At 38.0% G+C, this 16,183-nt stretch overlaps 1 protein-coding gene across 2 annotated transcripts in view; it reads left to right on the top strand.

The window, feature by feature from the left end:
- The window catches only part of VPS41 (vacuolar protein sorting 41 homolog (S. cerevisiae)), a 95,068-nt gene that overhangs the window by 68,326 nt on the left and 10,559 nt on the right, over positions 1–16,183 (top strand). For both annotated transcript variants that reach the window (XM_010001515.1, XM_010001516.1), the window contains 9 exons: positions 1,410–1,466; positions 3,707–3,768; positions 4,527–4,608; positions 8,695–8,787; positions 9,290–9,417; positions 10,576–10,720; positions 11,955–11,996; positions 12,104–12,154; positions 13,439–13,576. In XM_010001515.1, coding sequence (XP_009999817.1) covers positions 1,410–1,466; positions 3,707–3,768; positions 4,527–4,608; positions 8,695–8,787; positions 9,290–9,417; positions 10,576–10,720; positions 11,955–11,996; positions 12,104–12,154; positions 13,439–13,576 — 798 coding nt within the window. The remainder of the gene's footprint in view (positions 1–1,409; positions 1,467–3,706; positions 3,769–4,526; positions 4,609–8,694; positions 8,788–9,289; positions 9,418–10,575; positions 10,721–11,954; positions 11,997–12,103; positions 12,155–13,438; positions 13,577–16,183) is intronic.

Genomic DNA, 16,183 nt, shown 5'->3' with positions numbered 1-16,183 from the left:
TTAGTCTTCCTACTGAAGCAACTCATCTGAATTGCATCGAAGTGAGGCAGCTGAATTAGATGCCATGAATACTGCTCTCAGCACCAGATATGAAATGTATTAGCTGTCAGTGAACATTACTAAAGCTGGGTTTTGGCTTCAAAGCAGCAGGACAGTTAACTAATGAGCTACTTGGATACCTTTCTAGATCTATCTCAAATGAAGAAAGAAGGGAAATGAACATGATATGGAACATTAAATTTATTTTTTTTCCCCTATTCTATATCACATCCACAATAAAGTCAAAAGGTTGTGTTAGGATACTGTATGTTGCTCTATGTTACTTACTTCAGTCTGCAAGTTTTTAAAAGCAAAATAATTTGGGCTTCAACTGTAGGTATTGGTGTGAAAGTAGTGTTACTCCCAAAAAAAGAGAGCCAGTATTAAAAAAAACCATATATCTTCGTTGGTAAAAAACAGCTCAGTATTTGGTTGCCTCTATATTGGTGTCTTTAAGCATGTTTAAACACAAAACAATAGTAATAGAAAGTTCTTACAGACAATATTAGCATACATCCAGTGTTTTGAAGTCCTGCAGTTAATAACTTACAGCACTTGTTAAAGTTCATAAAGTATCTTGCAAATGCTTTCTTACATGTTATTTCTTCGATGCCCATTATAAGAAAAAGAATGTGGGAAAGCCACTCAGCATGTATTCCTTTCGTTAATGCAATCATGATATTCCTCATGCAGATGTTTAAATCCTTGTGGATGCTTTTGCATCTGAATATCAAACTGATATGATGAGTGCAGTTTTGCAGTTTATGTAAATCACAGCATTTGGTCCCTGAAGACTCCAGTAATTTGCAAGTGACAGCTGTGTGTGTGCCTTTGTGAAATCTATTCAGAGTAGTAGATGGCTTGTGTGTTATGATGTATGGTAAAGGTTTCATTTTGTTTGTAAAAGTGCCAGCTTTGTTTCTGTACATTTGAAAGAAGCAGAAGAAGAGAAAACAACACTTCAATGTAAATGTCTGACTGGAGAAGACTTTTGGGCTGGGGAAGTGAAAGGTAGCCTTCTCCCATCCCCTTTCCTGATGATTTTTTTCTCACAGGTTTTGGTAGTGAAGAGTTCTCATTTGAAAATGATCCAATGCGATGGCATTGTCTGTTTCATTGTAATCTTGCTATTTGATCCTAATATAGTAATGTGGAGTGAACCCAGATGGAAACAAAAGTAGTTTTCTCTTTGCTTGACTGCTTTTGTTTGAGTATGAATTCAAAGCTGTTCATCCAACCATGGCATTAAAAATTCTATTGCTTCAAACACCCTGCTCTGAAAAATAGTTGATTTATGTAGTTCTAGAGCTTTCTGTATTGAAAGTTTGTTGATTTGGCTACTATTTCTGTTTTCTACTTTTTGAATATAGGAAGCTTTGATGGCAGCTGAGATAAGTCAGAAAACCATAAAAAAGCACAAGATTTTGGTAAGTCTCAAAATAGTTTATCAAAGCAAAGTATCTGGTTGGTTTTAGAAGGCTGTAAGATGCTTCAAATAGTACCCCTGCTCTGAATGGCAGCAGACAATAGCTATTAGGCATACTCCAACTGGCACTCAATTTCCCAGTTTCAGCAGCAGAAGAGGAACCTTAGTGTGTGAAACACGAAAGGATCTGGATTTATGAAGGTGCTATTAACATGAAAAAGAAGAGAGATGCACTTCTCTGTTTGCTGATAGGATTTTGGCTTGCTTTTACTTCTGTATTAAATTTGTTGTTGTTTCCAGTAACAGACAGTATTGCAATATTAGAGATTGGAAGGGGGTGACGCATTTCTCTTTTACCTTTTACATGTGACGGGGTTTTGGCAGGAGTTTAAAAGGTGCAATTGGAAGACCTTTTAAATGCTATTGATATTCAGTTGCAGTTTCACATCTAGCTCTCATGTTGCTTTGCAATTCTCATTATTTACATAGTTAAGCTCCTTTTTTCCTGTGTAGTTATTTCCTATGTTCGTAGTTCCTTCACAGAGCAACAAAGGATATTGATTAAGAGAAGAGGGGTGTGGGGATAAAGCCACAAAAAGCATTTCTATTTTAGCCTTTTTTGTTTGACTTCCACATGAACTTACTGGTATTTAATTAATACTGCTGCTGCTTTAAATGGAAGCTTGCTTTTAAGTACAAAGTGTTAGAAGACATACTGAATTTTTAGATTACTGCTATAATATGTACGCTGCATATCAGTATGTCTTAAAAATTATTTTCTTGTGTAGTCCAGAAGTTGAATCAAGACCTAATGGCATGCCATCACCTATCACAAAATTTGCATGATTTAACTGCCCTGTGACCCTTTCAAAAGTTGCAAAGAATTCTTAAAGGAGGTCCTGGCAATTCAGGCTTTTCTCTTGGTTTGCAAAAATTTGCTCTGCTAGAAGGAAATTTAGTGTGAGTATATACAAATAGAGCAGTTGAATGTTTAGTCTCTATTGCAAAATGCATGGAATGTGTTGAGGAAAAAATGTTGACATCAACTTTTAGGAGAAGGGTTAGTGAGTGGTACAGGGATTTAAATAACTCATGATATCACTGCCCAGCAGCAAGCAGACCAGTGATACTGCACTCACACCACCTAACAAGTCTAGTGGTCTTGGGGCTCCTTTTAGATTGCAGTGATGATGACTGCCCCTCTGCACCTCTTGAGCAGAATGGAAGGGTCCCAAACAACCACAGATGTACAGCACCTTTCCTTATACCATCTTCTCTGCTCAGTGGGGAGCTTGTCCACAGGAGAAGGAGACTGCCACAAGTCTTCAATGCTTGATAATGGTGAAGTTGAAAGTGTGAAGGTGGTTCCTATAGCAAAATTAAATCCTAAAATCTGGTGTATGTGCATGAATTTATTGCTTTAAAACTTTGTAGTAGATTAAACTATTGAAGTTGTTGAGTACCTCAGCTCATATTCTGTGCAATTCAGTACTGTCATTGATTTTGATCAAAAATGTTATGTTGTACTTCGGAAGACAAAATGGGGTTTTTTTTTACAAAGCAAGGACTTTATTTTTTCATTGTACAGCCCTCTTTTTTTCTGGAAGTAATGTGCTTTTAGTGATGTGATTTGTAATTTATGCAGTGGGTACACTGGTACTGCATTGCCCTTGACACGAGCATTGGGTTTACAGCAGAATGCATGATTGTATCACCAAAATTGTAATATATTTATTGCCTACCAAAATAATTTTGCAGCTGACCTGTGCGATAAACACTTGAGAGGAAAATTTGGTACATAATAATAGGTAACAATCTTGCTAAATTCTCACTAATTCCTCTACTATATGGAGCAGCACTAGGATTTATATTCTCAATCAAGGTTTTTTCCTCTGAAAACTGTTTTTACAAAAAAGGTGTCTCATACAGTAGCTGTTTGGTTTCTTTTTGAGATACCTAATGCAGGCACTGGCTGATCAGCCATGTTTTTTAGAGCAATTCTTAATATGTAGAGGTGGCACAGCCTTTCTGTTGTTAATTTGAACCTGTGAGTAATCTAGGCAAGTATTTTGTGTTGACTAGTTTGTGGGCCCTAAATGTGAAGGAGAATTGGGAGTATCCACTTAGGACCTGGTGCTTGACCTAGCAATGGTGCATACAGCTGGAATTACAATTGTTGTGGCAGTCAAGTGTTTGACTTCCAAACTTTTATAACTAATTCCTTGTTTTTATTCCCTTTAGGATATTGGCTTAGCCTATATAAATCATCTAGTGGAGAAAGGAGAGTATGACCTGGCTGCTCGGTAACTTATTAAGATTTTTTTTTTGGTGGCTAAAGTGTATCTGTGTGAAAAAAAGAAGCAAAAGTAAATTACTGATTCTGAAGTATTTTGTATTGTTGATTTTTCTGTGTGTTCTAGAGTTTCTGAAGATTCAAAACATACAGATTTGTATGGACCCTATTTTTCTTGCCTGTATTGGCCCTAAAGTTACTGTAAACTTACTGAAGTATAATCAGAATTGAGACATATATATTTTTGAAAGTAAACCTTTATTTTTTCAGTCACATTAAGTTTTCCAAATAGATATTTTCTTTGGATGTTCATAATCTTAAGTTTATTAGTGTGTCATAACATGTTCGACCGTCAGAAAATAAATTGTGGTCACATGGGTGTAAATAAAAATGTCAAATCTGGGTAACTAAAGTAAGCAACAGAAATTAGTGAAGATGTGTGTCTTCACGTACATATATACATAAACATATTTTTAAGTATTCAATTTTATTTGGCTGGGATTTAAAAGTTTCACTCATAAAGCTAATATGGCCTTAATCAATAAGGGTAAACGCATAATAAACTGTTATGTCCTTTTGGATGCAAAGAAATAGTAAGATCTGAGAGGAGTACCTAGCATACTTGAAGCAATGGTTGCCAGAATGAGAGACCCTTGAAAGTGCTTTCATTAGGGAGAAGAAAGGAGAAAGGAATCCTTGCAGTAATGCTGTCACATTTGTATTGCTCTGTGTGCCTACTTTTTTTCTCCCCTTTCATCTTCTTTCCAGAAAGTGCCAGAAAATTCTTGGCAAAAACACAGAACTCTGGGAGTTTGAAGTTTACAAGTTTAAAGAAATAGGTCAGCTTAAGGTAAGTTAATTCCTATCTCTGAACTCCAGTAATTGCTGTTCTGTATTTCTTGCATGTTTTGACCAAGTATCTCAGGTATCTGAATGCCATGTTTAATGGCACTAGAGTGGTAGGAGGGTATAAAACTGCCCTCAGAATTCCTGCACCAGCTCTCTACGTGTACAGTTTTCATTCAGTCTGTGTGTATGTTAACAAGCGTCAAAACAGGGTTGGAAGTGTAGCATATCCAGGTGCCTATTTTTGACTTGTTGTCAGCCCACAGGTAGAAGACCCACACCCAAGGCCTTTACTTTTCACAGCTGCTCACAGTGAAATACATCTTTCCTATTTACTTTTCTCTTGCTTCAGTGTGTCTTGAAAAATCCTACCCCAACTCTTAAGGAAAATAGCTTTTGTGGGTGCCAACCTTTCCTGAAAATCCAAGTCCCCTGCAACAGAGATGAAGCTTTAAGTGTCAAGCGTAGTTAAATTGCAAAGCAACAGGGAAAACCTGTGCTGTGTGCTAGAAATGGAAGCAGGGGAGGGGAGCAATCTGCCCTGTCTTGTGTTTTCCCTGGTCACAAGCCAGCTACCATAACAGTACACATTTATTGTGAGATTCTCAGTTAATAAAATGCCTAGGACATAAGGCTATTGTGCTGTCACTGCCAAGCCAGTAGAAAACATTATGCATACTCCCTTTGGTAATGCATGTACTTTTAGTTCTGAATTTTATGTCTTCCTATTCAAACTCAATGAGCCAAAAAGGACATATTATTAAGATCTCACAGCATGCAGTCCTCTGCTGGTTTTGAGCTGTTTAAATCTGTTCAAGGAGCAAGAGTGTTTCAATATTACAGTTTTCAGAAATATCTGGCCTTTGTTTTAGAGCCTGTGCAAGGAAAACCTTGCCTTTTGTATGAGTTCTCAGTGTTTCAATGCACTCTGTCACCTTGAAAGCTGAAAACTCATGATTCTGTCTCTTTATTTCAATCCAGTAAAGGACCTGAGTGTAAGTACAGGTGAAATTTCGATACAGTGTTCCTTAGTCCTTTTGAGTTTATTTTGTTTTTTAGGTGTGAGTGTCTGGAGTGGATGTTTTTCTTTTCTCCACTTATGTCATCCAACAGACTGTAAAATATAAACATTTTTGCAGGTTTGTTGCAAAAACATCTCTGCTAAATTACTGCCTTTCTAAACGGTTGTTTTCAGTCCCTTGCAAGTAGACTTAGAAAAACATAGGCTGGAATCCATTGCATTACTCTGCTCCAAGCTGCAGTTCTAGAAGATGCCTTTCTTACTTTATTTCAGCCACGTATAACTTGTCCCAAGTTCCTAAAGATAATTGAACATCATAAAGGATATTCAGTTAAGCCAGATCTAAATGAAGCTGGTTTTGAAATGAATATCACCTGTGTGATATTTGCAATTTTTACCTATTTACCCAACCAGTGGGTATTAAACATGGTAGTGCCACTGGACTTTAATGGCTTTAAGCTCCAATGAGGACACTCTTTTTGAGATTTGCAGACAAAGTGGATTTCAAAAGGGAATTTTCTTAAAGCATTTGTACTGCATAGAAGTGATTGCCTGAAATCTCATGTTTCCAATATAACATGATTTGCCAGTAACTAAGGTGACAGTGAAACTAAAGGTTTAAACTTTCCTTCCTGCAGAGGGACTGATTAGTGATACCCCAGTGTCAAAGCCTGTGAGGCAAGCGTCTTGTTTGTTTGCTTTTGGGATTTAGGTTTTTGAGTGTTTTGTACTAAAGGCTCTTTTGGCCATAAGAGACTGCATTTTGGTGTCTTGATGTCTCTTATGTCTTCAGTGAATGTCCACTAGCAAACCTTGTAATGGGAATTTCAAGATTTTAGAACCTTGCGTGGCTTGATGGAGTTAATGTGCTTGTGCTTGAGTCACTTCAATGTTAAGTCCAATGTCTCAGCTGAAGCAGCTGAGGAAGGTGAATTGAAAGGAAGATGCCAAACTCCGTAAGTGCTGACTGTTGTGGCATGAGGGATATGCTCCATTCTGTTGAGTCTGCTGTGACAGCAGTGGCTTTTTGCAGGGGTGCAGGATGATCAGCTAGCAGCAGCAGTGCTTTAATGACCAAAATACTGGCTTGAAGACACATGAAAAACTTGGTGTGACCATGGTGAACATAGAATAGAGCAGCATTATCCGGACAGTCTCTTTTATCTCATAGGTATCCTCTGAGGAATAAATAATTGTGCCTTGGGCTTATTGGTGAGATGTTTTAGGCTATCTCATGTCAACTTCTGTATGGGCTTTCTTGTGTATACCTTGTCCTTATACCTATTGATCAAAAGTCTGAAAACAGGTCGTAAGAAGAAATGAAGAAAATATTTCTGTGTGTAGTATTTCTTTTTTATTCAAAGTGGCTTCCACCACGTGGTTCATGAACTGATATAAAGGCATCCTGGCTCTGCAGCTTAACAATACAATGCAAAGAGATTTTGTAACCTTCAGCCCAGGTCTGAGTTTACCTTTGTGCCTAGGCTTAAAAATAACTTGGATGCTTCCTAGTTTTTGCTGAGCGCAGGGGCCAAACTGCAGGAGGTGGTTGAGCTCTTCCTTCAAAGCAGGGGGGGCTTGGAGCAGGAGAGATTTTCTTCCTGAGGCAGCCTGGCCCCACACAGCGAGGCAGCTGCACCTCTCCGCAGCTCACTGTGTGGTTAAACCCCAGCCTAGAGTAGCAGCAAAGCCTTAGGAGGTGGCAGGAAGGTTTGAAAACAACTGTTGGAGAATGTCCTCTGCCTTCAATTCTCTAGCTGATATCCAGCTTGCTTTATGGTCAGAAGAGGCTTTTTTTATGAGGGGGTCAGGAATATGATTCCCCAGGGCAGCTGGCAAGACTGTGCCCTGAGTTAGCTGTTAAATTCTGTGACAGACGGTGGGAGCTGATGTTGGCAGTATGTTACATTTCAAAGACTGGCCAAGCTCAAACACTGTGGGAAGAGAAGAGGTCTCCTGTGATCAATGAACTTTGCAAAAATTAGAAGTCATTAACAGTGCTTTTTTCACTTGGTCTTTTATTTTTTGTCTCCTTTTTCAGCTATGGATGGAAGACTGGCATGAGCTATGTAACTTAGACAATTGTTTTTATTTAAATCCAGGAGAATCTGTTGTGAATAGTCATTGCTATCTGTAAAGCTACCAAAAAGTATTTAGTGAGATCTTACTTCTCCTGCTTTGTCCAAGCAACTTCTGTAAGAAAATTGCTACTGCACCATGTGACAGTGGGCAGCAGGCAACACCTCTGAGTGGTTGGATGAATTTCATCAGTGTTGGACCTTCAGCTACAACCCCCAATGTCCCAACACAGCTGGTAGCAGCAGGGTTTGTTTTGGCAGGCAGTGAAATAACCTTGGCCTCTGGTTGCATGGAATATAATAGGGCTAGTAAGATGCTGCGCTGAAATTTCAGGGTATGAGGTGATTCATTCTGGCCGGTTCTTGTCTCCTGCCTGCCAGAATGCACTTCTTGAACGCCTTCTATAGGGCAACAAATCACATGCCTTCACCTGTTCCATGGAGAGATGAGTTCTCAAAATAACTTTCATTTGGGTATGTAAAAATAGCTGGCAAAACAGAACTCTTCATAAAATGTAGTGACCTAACAGTAAGTCAAAAAACAAAAGTACATGTTTTTCAGCTAATGAATGCTTATACCTTTATACAAGATAAAAGACCAAGACTGGAAAAATTAATTGGGAAAACTCCCTTATTCTGGTGGGTTTTATTTTCTAAATGACTAGAAGTAATTACTCAGATGCCTTAAAGTGTAATGACTGATAATTCCAATTCTAACTCTGATCTTGCCACTATTTTCCTAAGGAAAATTCTATCAGAGAAGTAGTACAGCTTCAATCTGTATAATCCTAAAGCAAATAAATTTAGGATACTGCTTACAAATATGAATATTAAGTGCTTCCAGTGTTTACCAAGAGCCATATTTTGCAAGTAGCTTTGGGGTTTTGGGTTTGTTTTTTTTTTTGTTTCATTATTCTTTTTTCTATCATCAGTGTGCTATGATGTTACATGTAATTCCCCTTCTAACACTTTGTTCTCTGTGCCCCTGTAGGCAATTAGTCGTTACTTGCCCAGACGAGATCCAGTTTTGAAACCTTTGATCTATGAAATGGTCCTGCATGAGTTTTTGGAGAGTGACTATGAGGTACTGCAACCTGACATGTCCAAGTGTAATAGCTATTGCCAGCAAAACACCCTCAGCAATGTGGAACTCTGATAGCAAATTCTCTGATGCATTCAAAGAGATTATCAGTGGAAATTCAAAGATAATGACAAGATTAAAAAGATTAATTTGGCTTTAGTTTTTAAGAGAATAAGTAGAATGTTATTCAGAGCACACATATACTGCAATGTTGGTTGTTTATTATAAATACTATTATGTGTCATTTCTTTAATGTAGTACAAGGGGTTGAGGTGCTGCTCAAAGCATTCAGCACCTGAAAGCAACCCAGCTTCATGAATCTTAATAACATTGCCCTAAGAAGGAAAATCTGTGTTCTGCACTGTGCACATCTGTGGGCACGTAAAAGTGGCTTAGAGGTGCAGCACAGCAGGTATCATCTCAGAGGCTTAGCTGAAGCTTTGATGTTTTGAAATGCTCCTTAGGCAGTTCTTTCTATTTCTTTTACAATCTCTTATACTTTTAGGGGTTTGCAACCCTGATAAAAGAGTGGCCTGGAGATCTCTACAACAACACAATCATAGTTCAAGCTGTAGTAGATCACCTGAAGAAAGATCCACAGAACAGGACTTTGCTACGAACACTTGCAGAATTGTGGGTACAATTTTAAACTCTTATTACAAAAAGCAAGCTTGAAATAGTATACTGTAGTTTATAAATATTTGTCTAACTCTCTTAAAAATATCCCCTTTCTGCAGTCTACAAAGTATTGGTTTTCTCTGCTTTCCACACTGCTGATTGCACAGCTTAACAATTCTTTTCCCTTCCTTATAAAGTGTATGCCAAGTATGAATGCAAAAGAGTTTCATCTAAGATTGGATTTGCTACTTCTCTTTACAATAAAATAGCTAGCATTCCTCTTTGTGCAATCACAAGGAGCCTCTTTTGTGAAGTGTGCATTTCAGAATTACCCACAGGAAAACAAAATGGCTTTTTTCCCTTCAATTTCAGAAGTATATTTAGGTTTACTGCATGGCTGGAAATATGTGACTGCAAAATGTGCTAAAACTGATCTGGTTCTAGACTACTTCTTACAGGGATAAAGCTCTTAGGTTTTTTCAGCATGATCCCTATGTTAAGTTCTTTACATGCTGCTGCTTTGTAGAAAGCAGTGCTATTGCTGTGTTACAGTCTGTTCCAGAGTCTTAAAAGAACAATGGTTTTAAGTTCTGACATGGGTTCCAGTTAGTTACCAAACATGGAAGAGCCAGCATTTTCTGTGGCAGAAAATGTGGAGAACCACAGGTCAGAAGACAAATGCAATGACTGATATAAACAGGATGGAAATTAACATTGCCCAGTGTTATTTTTCCTCAACAAAAGTCAATCACAGCAACTAGTCATGTATTCATCAAAGCAAGTAGAGTTTTGGTTGGAGAAGACCTGTAAGATCATCAGATCCAACCATTAACCTAGCACACTGCCAAGTCCACCACTAAACCATGTCACTAAGCACATCTGCCTGTCTAGGGATGGTGACTCGACCAATTCCCTGGCTAGGCTGTTCCGTTGCCTGACAACTCTTTCAGTGAAGGAATTTTTTCTATTATCAAATCTAAGCCTTCCCTGGCACAACTTGAGACCATTTTTCTTTTCCGTTACAAGTTACTCAGGGGAAGACACCAATATCCACCTTGCTGCCACCTCCTTTCAAGAGAAGCCTTTGCATCCTAGGATACATTTATATTTTCCTTCATAGGTGATTTTCCTACGCTTAGATATCTAATATCACTTATTATTGTTTTTTATCAGGTATACTTATGACCAGCGCTATGGCAGAGCCCTAGAAATTTACCTAACACTGAGGCACAAAGATGTCTTCCAGTTGATCCACAAGCACAATCTTTTCAGTTCTATCAGAGACAAAATTGTTCTACTCATGGATTTTGATTCAGAGGTATGATGATTGTAATGATTTAATATTCACTTTCCACTAGAGATATCTTAACAGATTAAAAATAAATGAGGTAAAGGTAGTGTTGAAGAGAGAGTGCAATTGCTGTGTCTTGATACATTCTGAGATGAGAAGGTATTTGCATAGACTGTAAAATATTTGACCCAAAGTTATTTTTCTTTTTCTTTGGTATTTCCATTGGAGTATCACTCCGTGAGAAGAGTCTCTGACCCAAGATCATTGTTGAGTTCCTTGGATAAACTTCCACTGTGTTATTTTTTTTGCATTTCTAATCAGATAATGCTATTAATAAGCAAAAGAAAGGAAGCAGTGAATTTACTGTGAGGCATATGTAGTTGCCACTTTCCTTTCTCTGCAGTCAACTGATCTGCTTCTGAAAGTTTGTAAGTTTATTAACTTTAAATTCCAAAAATCAAGAAGTGTGCATTTTGTGTTGAATTTAATCTTCTTTCTTCCTGGCTGGCCAAAACCTCAGAAAACGAGTTTTTGTGTGATCCTTGGGAAATAATCAAGTAGGTCTGCTTTTTCAATGCAGCGGTTTTCTAAGCACTGGAGCTAAAATGTAGAGCCATCTGTACCAAAGATGCTAATTTTGATATGGCCATTCTGAACTACATGAGAAAAAAAATCATTTTTTTTTTATTAGACTAAATTATATAAATAAGCTTTGATTTTTGTAATTTTTTTTATTTGAAGCAAAGTTTGTGCTTGAAAAAGGAATCAGAACAAGAATGCTGTTGGCCACTCTGCTTACATGATCTCATGTGCTTATGTTGCAGTATTGGTGTGCAAATAGTTTGGAGGAATCCAGTTGTGTGGCAAGTTGAGTTGTATGTTTCCTACACAGCCATCACCCTGCCATCATCCCTTTTGCAGTGGGACAAATAGTATTTCTACATCATTTAGTGGTGGCCTTCCATAACCTCTGATTTGATGGGCATACTTCACCTGCTATATAAGTGCACAGTATTGATTGCTATTAGTGTGGAAACTTAGGAGAGGTATCCTAAAAGAATATGTAATGTGCTCTCCTGTAATGCTGTGCAGTTAAGGAATGCTGATGTTATGCAAACTGCTCTCTGAATTACTGTTGCTGAAAAGAGCAGGTCTGCAATATCCATCTGGTACCTATCAGCAAACAAGCAGAATACTATATAGAGTGTGAGAAAACCTGTGTACCTGTTTCTTAACTGGGCTCTCTTTTTCTTTTCTTTAGAAAGCAGTAGACATGCTTTTGGATAATGAAGACAAAATTTCTGTGAGTATAACAAGTTTGTGGCACAGCAGTCCCATCCTTTCAGCCCTGTGAGTGTGATGTTCATTATAGGTTGGCTGATGGGTTGGGTTTTATTTGTTTTCTTTCAGATTGACAGAGTTGTTGAAGAATTAGAAAGCAGGCCTGAGCTACAGCACGTGGTAAATATTTCTATATATCTGTATTTTTCAATATTTTTAATAGTCAATATTTCTGTAGTTTTCAAGTTGAGCTGAATAAACTCTTTGCTGGGCAGGTATTTTACAGATACTCCTGTCAAAGTTCACGTGACACTGAAGTGTCATAAACCATCAGAGTAAAAGTTGCTACTTTTGGTAATTAATTTTTTAACATAGCCATAGCTTTTTACAATAATAAAAGAATTTTAAAATGTGTACCTGTGAGAACTTGATAACATGCTACTTACTTGTTAACATACTACAAGGTATTCCTTATGGCACTGGAGACACTTGACTTCTCTGGTCAATTACTTCTTGCTTGTATCCCTCCTCTTTCCCCACACAAAAATGGAGTTGGATGGCAGGTGTAACTCTGAAACATGTTTTGCTGCTCCATAGAGACAGTGAACTGCTTGTCTTTCTAGAGCTGTAACTTCTGTATACTGCAGGATCGTTCTTGTTTGTGCAGAATTACAATATCACTGTAAGTCCACAGCTCAAAGTTGCTATTCCAAAAGCACCTCTTCGGTTTGAACGTGCTGTCAGTGGAATGTGTAACGTGTAACTATGGGCTTGGGCTGTGTTAGGGAGGGAAGTTTAACTTGCAGCTGTGTACAGATGAGGCTCAGGTCATTGCTCAGATGGAGAGCAGGTTTATATGTTAGAGATCTGATGATAGGAAGCAGCTCTATGGAGTGTGCAGCTCACAGCCCCGAGAGCTTTGCAAAGATGACTGACTGACTGTCAGTTTATGGAAGGGATGCATCAGTTGGAAAGTGTGAGGCCTGCTTGCCTTTGAATGAAAGTGACTCTGTATTATTCTCAAGGCTTTTCTGTGCCTATCTAGAGAGAAGGAGCTTTGCCCAACTGTCTGTGGTTTGAGGTACTTTGCTTAAAAAGCTTCATGTGGTAAAAAGGTCAATCTGTAGTTATCTGTAATGATCAAATATATCTAGATAACCAAAATGGTTTATTTGATATATTTGTCCAAAGTTTTCTGCAAAATTCAAAATGCAGTAGTTTCACTGACAATTTTTTAACTGTTCCTTGAAAACCTGTTTTATAGAGCTGGTTTAGGAGGTTGCTGTGATGAGGGTACTTCAGAAAAATGTAAAACTAGTCTTTTTAATCAGAATTTAATTGCTGTGCCTTTTAGTATTTGTTAGGATATTCCTGAGGAAATTAAGAGGACGGTGAATTTTTTAGCAGAGAACAAGTAATATTGCCTAAGTTGTTTTGAGTTATGATTCTCCCTTTGATTCCTAGTACTTGCACAAGCTTTTCAAGAGAGACCACCATAAAGGTCAACGATATCATGAGAAACAGATCAGCCTTTATGCAGAATACGATCGTCCAAATCTACTACCATTTCTAAGAGACAGCACACACTGTCCACTAGAGAAGGTAAGCTCCCAAAACCTAACTGCAGGTCCTCGATTTTCCTGTCTGTAGCTTGTAGTGTTGAGAATTTCTAACCGTGTCTAGTACTGCCCTCTGCTGCCAAAAGGAGAGATCCTTTTCATATGTGACCACCACCTGCAGAAGTTTGGCTTGCAGAGCTGGCTGACAGCTAAGACCTTCCTCTGTCAGCTCACAGAGCAGGAGTCCATGGGGACTTCTAATGGAGACATTCTGAATTCGCACTTGATGCCTACCTGCAGCATAACTACACATTAGTGCTTGGCCTGACAGGACAGTGGGTTCTTAATGTAGGAAATGTACAAGCATTTCCCAAACCTAGGCCTTGTCAGTGTTAGATCTTGAAAAATGTGTAGCTGTAACTGGAGTTTTTCTGCCTTTGTATTCTACAGTCCTAAGTTGCTTTCAAATAATATTCATAATGTAACAGACACTGAGCTAGCAGAGATGGAAGTATTTCATCTTTGTACTTCTGCTAGTAGACTTGTGGTTTTAGAGGGTACCATGTTTCCACTTTCTTTGACCTTTTTAACATTATGGTTCCTTGCTCTTTCTAGTCAAATTAAAATAAATAAAGTTAAGGACAGTCTTGGGTTTTGATTATTTTTTTTTCCCTGCTGAATTGAAGTGAATCGAAGGGAAACAAGTTTTTCTCTTTAGTTAGGTCAGTAATTTATTATTTGTATTTGTTGCAGTTAATGAACAAGCAGAGCAGACTTTGTGAAAGGATGCATACTTTCTGTGTGCAACTATAATTATGACACCAGTGGAGTAGTTTAAAGTGTAATACTGAATATTGCATTTTATGTGGTTGACAATCTAAAGGGAACTAATACTGTTCCTGGCACCTCTCTTGTTTTACATACTTTTCTCTGCTGTGCAACAGCAGGAAGTGCTGGAAAATACTTGTAGGATTGAAGGCTTGGCCTTTGTTGAAACTGTTGCACAAATCGAGGTTGTCTCGGTGGTCTGTTTAGGCAATGGGCCCAAGAGTTTTCCAGCCAGAGACTTTTGCCTATAGTCATGGCTTATTTGGTTTTAACTTTCTGATTCTCTGTTAAATTTTGCCATATATGCTATTTTCATGATCATGGTTTTATGTATAAAAGCTTACCTACACTTTTTCTTTTGCCCAAGTCTAGTTTTAGTTACTGCAGATCCAGCTGCCTATCTTCAGTGATGGATGGTGCAGAAAAGTGCTGTGTGTAAATAATGCAAGCACATTGCTGGCACTGCTTTGCTGAAGTTATGGGCTGTGAGCAAGAATATTTCAGAGACCTGTGAACATTTGGAAGGTGTGGTGCAGTAGTCACCAAAGTGAAAGAAAAGGATGTTAGAAAAAGTGACATTCTCACCTTACATTAAAATGTTAATATGTTTAAGTAAGAAGCTCATTTCTTAAGTAATTCTTAAGTAAGAATTCTCGTTTCTTAAATGTACACCACTTTTATTCAAGTGCAATGTAGCAATTGTTTTATAAAGAGCACTGAAACAGAAGTATAAATGTTCACTGTTTTCCTCTAGAGGGAGCATGACAGTCAAGAACGGTGCAGCATCCAGAAGTACTGAATAATTGGTACTTTGTAGCTTAACTTCTAAGTGGAGAGAAAAAAGGTTATTACCTGTGTTTATAAGTTAGCATTATTGATGTCTTCATTCCCATGAAATACCTGGTTGGTAATTCACTTACCCTTACTCTGAAATTCATTGCCAGTATCTCTGATCTTCATAGCAACCCATCTGAAATATTTGAGAATGGAACAAAAAGTTAATTCCTATGTACATCTTTAGTTGTAGCTGTATCTTATGCATTTATAGCTTTGATTTCCAAGTATGAAAGTCTTTATTGGTGAGCAGTTGCCTTCGCAAGAATGCCATGAATCTTGAGTTTGGTTTCCAGATTGGAATCAGAATACCAGCCCCACCAATTTTCTGTTACTAATACTTGTTGCTTAAAAGTTTGGTAATTTCGGTAGTTGTGCTCAGTGTTTGTCAACTACACACAGACTCAGTAACTGCTTGAGGCATTTAGCTGTCGGGTTCTTAAACCAAATTTGCAAGAAGTGCTTCGTCATTATTCTTCCATACTCAGGTTGGGTTGGTTTTTGTATTTCTTCTTGGAGGTTACTGGTACAAAATTTGAAGGGCACATTATGCCTTCCAAAACCATTCTGGTTACCTTGAGAAGATCTACAGGCTTGTATTAAGAATTAATGTCAAGTAGACCTCCATCACTGCAGATTTCGTAAGTCTGCCCACTGGAAGCAGATTTTGACAGAGTTAACTTTAATGCTTTTGGATTAACCAGTTTTTGAAAGCAGAAGAAAGACATTGCCAGTGGATTTAAAGGTAGAGATTAGCATAAACCGAAGCAAAGTACCTGTCCTGTCCCCAGATTTAATCTTGTAGATAAATAAAAAAAACAACATGGAGTTTCTCTTAATTAATGGCAGGGAACCTGACAGTGCGTATTAAAGGAGCTGTATTCCTGTCAAAATGAGTAATGCAACTTCATGAAAAAGTATCTTTAAGCCTCTTGCAGTATTTGTGATCAATAAAATATCATGTTACATGGTTCCTGTATTCTCTTTC

This window comes from Chaetura pelagica, unplaced genomic scaffold (assembly GCF_000747805.2).
Source record: "Chaetura pelagica isolate M959 unplaced genomic scaffold, ChaPel_1.0 scaffold7, whole genome shotgun sequence".
Taxonomy (NCBI): Eukaryota; Metazoa; Chordata; class Aves; order Apodiformes; family Apodidae; genus Chaetura; species Chaetura pelagica.
The sequence above is the reverse complement of the archived record's forward strand: the minus strand, read 5'-3'. Positions and strand labels throughout refer to the sequence as shown.